General features: G+C 44.6%; 1 protein-coding gene across 1 annotated transcript; it reads right to left on the minus strand.

Annotated features, from left to right (window-relative positions):
* Positions 1 to 364: 364 nt before the first annotated feature.
* SPINT3 (serine peptidase inhibitor, Kunitz type 3) lies at positions 365 to 3,112 on the minus strand. The gene is made up of 4 exons (XM_008698233.1): positions 3,037 to 3,112; positions 1,158 to 1,373; positions 783 to 863; positions 365 to 375 (listed from the first exon to the last, which is right to left on the minus strand). Exons 1-4 carry the CDS (start codon positions 3,110 to 3,112, stop codon positions 365 to 367), a joined length of 384 nt encoding a protein of 127 aa, XP_008696455.1.
* Between the last annotated feature and the right edge of the window lie 5,049 nt (positions 3,113 to 8,161).

Consider the following 8,161-nt stretch of genomic DNA (forward strand, 5'->3'; position numbering starts at 1 on the left):
GTAGAGCCCCAGGCAGCAAAGAGCAGGTGGCTGGGATTTGGGGACAGACGTGCAAGGTCCCCAAATTTGCATTCAGTCTGGCTTCCAGGAAGAGTCCTCCCTGGTGATAGGAAACATATCTTTTGTTTTCAAACTTCTTCTTTTTCTTCTTTTTTTTTAAAAATATTTTTTACATTTATTTTAGTGAGAAACAGCACGCATGAACAGGGAAGGAGCAGAGGGAGAGGGAGAGTTAATCTCAGGCGACTCCATGCTGAGCGCAGAGCCCAATGCAGGGCTCGATCCCAGGACCCTGAGAACATGACCTGAGCCGAGACCAAGAGTTGGACACGTAACTGACTGTGCCACCCAGGTGTCCCAGTCCTTATCCTTCCTCTGAGGGCACAGGACAATGAGGGCCTGAGGGGGTAGGGGTGGGGGTGAGGCAAGTTTGATCAGCCTTGAGAGCTGAGGTGACTGTGAGCAATTCATGAGGACAGGTCCAGGGTCCCTGTAAGAAGTCTTCAGGCCACACCGACTTTGAATTCTTTATTGACCCAGGCATGGAGAGCTATAGGATGGGTTCCAAGCAGGGGCTAAGCGCAGGAAGGGGGGCCCAGCCAGCTTTCAGTCAAGGCTAGGAGAATGCAGGCTTGGTCTTCAGCTGCCCTTTACCTTGTCTCTGTAATGGAGATGACAGTCAGTTTCCTTCTTGGCTGGCATATTGGTGGCCTAGAGCCAGAGCCATCAGCTGGACTCCTTACCCCCCCCCTTCAACAGGGGGACCTCCTTAGCTCTCTCACCTCCCACCTCGATCACTGCCACCAACACCTTCATCATCTCAACACCATCGTCCCCTGTGAAGGTTACACTGCTATCTTCCCCTTGGCCAGCACCACCACTTACATGAAAAGCCTCACTACTCACCAATACCGCTTTCATCTTCACCATCCAAACCACCGTCAACCATGGCCTCGCTGCCTCCACCCCAGCACCCCCAGCACCAAACGCACCAACACCTCTTGGTGACACATCTGATTATTTCTGTCACCATCACCTGTCATAGTAACACCATCACGGCATGACCACCACCATCCTCCACCACGCTGTCTCCCTTCCCGTGACCACCACCACCCAATCGCCAGCAGCACTTCTCCTGTTTCTATAAGAGGACTCACCAGGGGGCTTGCAGATCCTCAAACAGATCTCTGTGGTCTCAAAATTGTTGGCATTGCCCTGACAGCCACCGTAGGTAAAGTGCTCACACTCACTGGACGTAGAGTTGTAGAAGTACCGGTAGAAGAGGCCTCTGCAGGGGCCCTTCACTGGGTGGAGCTGGCACATGGCAGGCAGAGCTGGGGACAGCTCCTGGGGAGCCTTGTGCTTGAGATGGGCTGCAGGGGTGAGGAAGGACAGGTATTGTCGCTTAGGTGTCCTTTAAAGAACTGATAATTTTTTATTTTTATTTATTTATTTATTTTTAGGAGCACAGCCTCTACACCAAGCACCCTGCTAGGTGCTTGCCGTATTTTGCATGATTTAAATGACCTTATGGAGCAGATATTACTGTCCGTCCCCCACAAATGAAAAAACAGGTTCAGAGGGGTTTGGTCACTCCAAAAAATCATAAAACCTATCAGTTGAGGCCTGGGGTTTAAACCTGGTTCCAATTTCAAATCCCAGGCTCTGCATGCTAGAGCTCCTCATAACCTGACTCAAGATATTTGAGGTAGCCTTGTTTATCATTGCAAAAAAACGTAATTTGGAAAAAAATACCAATGTTCACCAACAGGGAATTGATAGGTTATATGCAGTCATTGATAAGCATAGTGCTGGTCTGTATGCATCCACATGGAGAGAGGTTCATACTTCTGTAGAACAAAAATCAAATTTCAAAAGACGAGATCTAGAATGGTCCTGTTGATGTAAAATATACTTATAAATCCATGCAGTGATGACTAAAAGGTTGCTCACCACTCTATGTGTAGTAATTTTCCTGGGTGGTGAAATTTCAAGTGATTTTTATATTCTAATTATTTTTAGTGTCATTTAAATGGCAATGAACGAATATTATTTTTTATAACTAGGAAAAGATATTTACGTTAAATAATCTTCAGTATCCATGAATAATGAAAAAATTAAGAAATGGATGTATTTTACTGAATCACATGTTATTTTAACTCCTTTCACATATGGCTCTGGTTATCACATCAAGTGATTTATCCAACATGCATGTGTACACACACGCACGGACACACACACACACCCCCTCACCCACTAATTGGCCGTGGATCCCAATGTATCTTTTCATGGGATGCAATACACCCTGCTTTGATATGTACACTCCCTTGTCAAGATAGCATCCCTGAGACAATGAGCTCATTGGTCAACTCTGCTCCATGGTACCATTTTGGGAATCCTCAATTGATATGGCATGCTGCATATCCTGGGAGAACCCCAAACTAGAACTGGGAAGAAACCATTCTAGGAAGGGAATTCAACATCTTTCATTAGGGCAGCAATTCTCAGTCTTGGTGGAACATTAGAATCCTCTTGGAGAACTTGAAGGAAATCCTGATGTCCAGTCTTTACCCAAGACTAATTATACCAGAATCTGGGAGCGTGGGACCCAGGTAGCCCCCAGGTGACTCCAGAGTGCAACCGAGTTTCAAGAACCTGATCTCCTTTTTAAAGCAGTATGAAAATTTATTTTCCCTCATAAGAATCCTGGGAGTAGGATTCTAGAAAGAAGGATTATTTGGGCTCTGTAAAATAGGGAACCCACTTTTTAACTTGACACACTTACATATTGTTTGTCTTAAGACCAACACATGTATTGCTTTGTAATAAAAACATTTGGTGAGAAATGAATCCAATCCAATAGACACCTGTGAGGTCTGGCCACAGATAGACAAGCTCCTTCCCATATCTAAGCTCTGGTCTCCTCCTGAAGTGACCAGGTGGCCCTGTGGAGCCAGCCCCCCACCCTATGCTTCTTCCTCTCCGAAACAAAGGCTGTGGACCTCAGGGATCCTCTTTTTTAACCTCGAAGCTCACCTGAGGCCTTTTCTGAGCTGGCGATGCCCACCAGGCAGAGGGGGAAGCAGAGGGCAAGGAACAGGCTGAACTCCATGGTGCTGGTAGCCGAGTGTTCTAGGCTGGGGCTGGGAGTCTGAAGTTCTTCCTGCAGCTGAAGCAGAAGGGCCCTATTCCTCTGAGCTGAGGGAAGTATCTGGCTTTTCATTACTTGGAAGAGGAAGCACCCTGGGCAAGGAATGTGGGCCTAGAGGAATTCGATGTCTACCTGGAGGCACTGCCACTTGCCTTGGAGGGCTTCTTGGAGGCTATTGGGCAAGTGCCCTAAGTCAGTGTTTCTGCAGCACCTGGAGTGCCAGTCCCCAGCCTCATCTACTGCAGACCTAAATTCCTGTGACCTTGGGCTGGTAAGTGGCTTTTTGGGGCCTCAGTTTCCCTATCTATAAAACCAGTGGGCTGGACAACATGGTCCCTAAGAAACCAGCTTAGCTGTTTTCCATTCTGTTATTACTGGTTCCCATCCAGATCCTCCCAGCTAGTTGTCTCAACATCCCAGGAGAGAAAACATAGCTCTTTGTTCATTGCTTTATTTATTTAATTTAGGAACAATGAGTTTATTGTTTTATATAAATTATCATACTTATTTTTAAAAGATTAAGCTATACCGAATAGTAAAAAGAAGCAAATCCCTCTCCAAATTCTACTATAGTCCTGTGCAACAGAAATATAATGAAATACATTACAGTAGAATTTTCTAGTACCTGCATTTAAAAAAGTAAAAAGAAAGGTAATACCAGTTTTTTTTAAGATTTATTTATTTTAGAGAGAGATAGAGTGGGGAGGGAGGGGCAGAGGGAGAGAGAGAGAGAATTTCAAGCAGACCCCTTGCTGAGCACAGAGTCTGACGTGTGGCTTGATCTCACAACCCTCAGATCACAACTTGAGCTGAAATCAAAAGTCAGACACTCAACCCACTGAACCACTGAGGCGCCCCAAGACTAGTTTAAATAAAAGTTAATTTAACTCAATATATCCAAATATTACCATTTCAACATATGATCAAAGTGTAATAAAAATATGGGGCGCCTGGGTGGCACAGCGGTTAAGCGCCTGCCTTCGGCTCAGGGCGTGATCCCGGCGTTCTGGGATCGAGCCCCACATCAGGCTCCTCCGTTATGAGCCTGCTTCTTCCTCTCCCACTCCCCCTGCTTGTGTTCCCTCTCTCGCTGGCTGTCTCTATCTCTGTCAAATAAATAAATAAAATCTTTAAAAAAAAAAGTGTAATAAAAATATTAATGCAATATTTTACTTTTCTTTGTACCAAGCTTTTGAAATCTGGTGTGTATTTCACATTTGTGGCACATATTGATTCATACTAGTGATACATTGCATGCTCAGCAGCCACCTGTGGCTAGTGACTACCATATTGGATAGTGGACTTCCACCACATAAAGTAACTCTTATTAACTATTAGAGTTTACAGGTAATATTTTCTGAGAATTTTTGCATATTGCCTTAATACTTGAAAGACGATTTGATGTGGTAAAAAATCCTGGGTCATATTTTCTTGTCCCAGAACTTGGGACCTGGGCAGACCTGGCTCCACTGAATTCTGCCATGGAGCATTGCTAAGAAGTGGCCTGAAAGTTTTTCTCCCTTAAGGGTTACATTTTGTCTACCTGAATGCCTAAAGACTTCTTTGCTTCTCTTTGATATCCAGTAACTTAACAAGGTTATTTTGGTATCATTCTGCATCTTTTTAAAAAAGATTTTTTTTATTTATTTGTCAGAGAGACAGAAAGCACAAGCAGGGGGAGAGGCAGGCAGAGGGAGAAGCAGGCTCCCCACTGAGCAAGGAGCCCAATGAGGAACCTGATCCTGATCCCAGGACCCTGGGATCATGACCTGAGCTGAAGGCAGATGCTTAACCCACTGAGCCATCCAGGCATCCCTGTATCTTTTTTTTTTAAATGGGACATGGAGTGCTAAAAATCTACCGATTTTCTAAAAGATTTTATTTATTTATTTGAGAGAAAGAGAGGGAAAGCGTGAGGTGGGGGGAGGAGCAGAGGGAGAGAGACTAGTAGACTCTGCACTGAGCATGGAGCCTAATGTGGGGCTCTGCGCTGAGCATGGAGCCTGAGGTCAGGACCTGAGCCAGTTGGGCGCTCAACTGACTGAGCCACACAGGTGCCACACAGATTTTTTTTTAAGGGAAATTTTCTTATACTTTGAATAAATTTTCTGTCCCAATTGTTGAGTTTTCTACTTAAGAGACATAAATTATGTCAGATTATCTTCGCTCCTCCTCTAGTACTTGTTAAAAGTACAGCCACTGGAGACAGACAAATTTTAACATCAGCTTTTCCACTCACATTCTGTGCTACCTCTACCAATCTCTTTAACCTCTCTGGACTATAGTTTCTATTTGGAGATAACAATGGAAACTCCCTGTGTTTGGAGTCCCCAAGACCATGCTCAGGTTCAACTCATGAGAAGGACTCATGGTACTCAGAAATTGTTATACTTAAGTTTACAGCGAATGGATACAGATTAGAATCAACAAAGGAGAAAAGTACAGGGTGTGAAGAATGGAGGAAACCAGGCACAAGCTTCTCTCCCCTAGTCCAGTTATGCAGGATGTGTTTCATTCCCCCAGCCCAACACGTTTGAAGTGTTGCCCATCAGGGAAGCTCGCTGAAGATTGGGTGTCTTGGGTTTTTATTGTGGTCAGTCAATGGGCATAGGACCAACTTAGCTTAGCACAGGAATCTTGGATTTAGGTGGTGAGTGCTCTGACAGCTCTAAGGTGCTTGACCTGTGCCCACCAGTTTTGCAGCTTTGGCTTCAGAGATTCCCATCTGCAACCGACCTGTTATTCCTTGCACAAGAAGATTTCTTTAAAGTGGAAGATGCCCTAATGGCTTTTAATGACCTGTGCCTACTTAGAATTTGATGTGTCATTGGTCAAAGCAGTCAGAGTTTCTTATCTTAATTTTTAACCCAGGTCCCCCAGCAGTTTATGCTGTGGACTTACCTCAAGGCTTTGTGAGTTCCCTACTGGCTGCTACCCATTGTGGACTTTCAATATAACTGTCTTGTAACCATTCCACAATCCAAGCACCTTTCTGGGAACAATACCTACATGTGCCTATGTGTATACTGTTTGGACCAGAGAGTTGCACACGAGGGAGTAGAGCTCAAATCCAAGAGTGACATACCCATGGTCCTCAGCAACCATGAGAGGAACAGTGAGCCCGAGTGTTCAGTGGGTGTTTTGCCTGGGTGTCTTGTTGTACCACAGGCTGTTAGCAGTCAACTTCTGATCACTTCCTCATACCCAAAGTGATAAAAATGATTAAAGACTGTTGGTGACATAAAATAATTTTATTTAACACTTCACGAAGTGGGCAGTCTCCATTCCCGAGGATCCAGAGAACTGCAGAGTAGGGCAGAAGGCAGGAAGCTTTTACAGGATGAAGAATGAGGAACAAGGAAAAGAAAGAAAATGAGTAAGGAGCAAGGAAATAAGTACAGAGCCCATAGCTGGGTTGGCCTCTGGGGATTGCTGACTGGCTATACTGTGTTTCTGGTCAAGCAGAGCATTTGCAGGAACATGAAGGTTTAAGTTTTGGTTTGCTGACATGGCACCTTGGATAGGAGTGGCTCCATCTTGGGCCAAGAAATTTATTTCAACTCAGGCCTGAGATCAGATTCAAACTTTCCACCTGGGAGTTGGGTGTGATAATGATGATCATAATCGGTACCTTGAATTGTTGAGCATTTACTACCTGAGGGCACAGAGCTGAGCATCTACTTTCACTAATCTCAAATACCTTCAGAGCAACCCTTAGAAATGGGGGTTGATTTTATAAACAACACCATTTTACAGATGAGGACACCAAGGCCCAGAAACTCTAAGTAATTTGCCAAACTCAGGTCCTCTTGCCTGTGAAACATGTAGTTGAAATGACTCAGGACAAGATTCCCCAAAATGTGCCCCTTTGGCATGTGGACTATTTTAAGCTAAAGGTAGCTGAGACCCTGTGGGCTCAAGAGAAATTTTAACACCTCCCTTAACTACCTAGAAGAATCTAAATTAAGGGTCTTTTACAGAGTAAGGGTTATTAACAGAGGTAAATGTTATCTGACTGACTCATCTGCATGGCAAGGCAAACATCTAATTACCAAACATCTGCCTTTTTTCTTATTGCCCTGTGACTTCCCCTCCTCCCCTTGAAAGCCCCAGGCCCCTACCCATTCCTTAGCTCAAGAGGGCCTACAGACTTCATTTTACCTTTCTGTCTGAACCTGTCATGTGTGTGGTGCTCCCATATGTACAGAATTAAATTTGATTTTCTCCTGTTAATCTGTCTCATGTCAATTTAATTCTTAGACTAGCCAGAAGAGTCTTTAAAAGGCAAAGGAAAATTTCTCCTCCCCAATACCACCTTGCTGGTGCCCTGTACTTCCAGTTCAGTTTGCTTCCAGCATGAGATAGGAAATAAGGTGTTTCCTTTCCCAGGTGTATTTGCAACTTGTTAGTGGGTCCCTATGATCCAATCACAATCAGATTAGAGGGTCTTTCTGTAGTATCTGGGTGGGGGCAACATTGTAATGAGGAGTCTCATTACCTCGTGCACATAACGTGGTATGGTGCCAGTGCATTGAAACCTATTCAATTGCTTAATCCTCTGAGGGAGACAGGATCAAGGGGACTCATTTGTTTTTGCAAAAGAAGTCAAGTGATTTGTACTGGTCACATGGTGAACATTGTGACTGTTCCAAAGAAAGAAGGTAGAGGTGGAGGTTGAGGCAGGGGGGTAGATTAATGGGAGAGAATTTGTGGTTCTCTGAGACTCACCTCTTCATCATCTTGTCTTCTCTGCCACTTTTCCAAGATGTGTGGGAAAGACAGCTTTTCTCTCTGTGTGTTTCCTCTACTCTCACCCTGATGAGGTCTCCTCCAGGCTTGCTATTCAAAGTGTGATTCTGAGGACCATTTCAGAGGAGAGAACTGGAGCTCGGAACACCCTGTAGCAGTGAGCGTGTGAGAAATGCAGCTTCTCCTTGGGCCTCACTCCACACCTGCTGAAAGGAATCTGCATTTCAACAAGATCCTCAGGTGATTCACAGGAGTAATGAA

This window comes from Ursus maritimus, unplaced genomic scaffold (assembly GCF_017311325.1).
Source record: "Ursus maritimus isolate PB19 unplaced genomic scaffold, ASM1731132v1 scaffold_22, whole genome shotgun sequence".
Classification (NCBI taxonomy): Eukaryota; Metazoa; Chordata; class Mammalia; order Carnivora; family Ursidae; genus Ursus; species Ursus maritimus.

What these genes read in the sequence shown, in the direction of transcription:
- SPINT3 (XM_008698233.1), bottom strand. Translation starts at nt 3,112, where the DNA reads ATGGAGTTCAGCCTGTTCCTTGCCCTCTGCTTCCCCCTCTGCCTGGTG. An exon ending in CAGCTCAGAAAAGGCCTCAG is followed by an intron (nt 1,374 to 3,036) that starts GTGAGCTTCGAG and finishes TCACCCCTGCAG; the next exon opens with CCCATCTCAAGCACAAGGCT. An exon ending in GAGGATCTGCAAGCCCCCTG is followed by an intron (nt 864 to 1,157) that starts GTGAGTCCTCTT and finishes GTGCTGGCCAAG; the next exon opens with GGGAAGATAGCAGTGTAACC.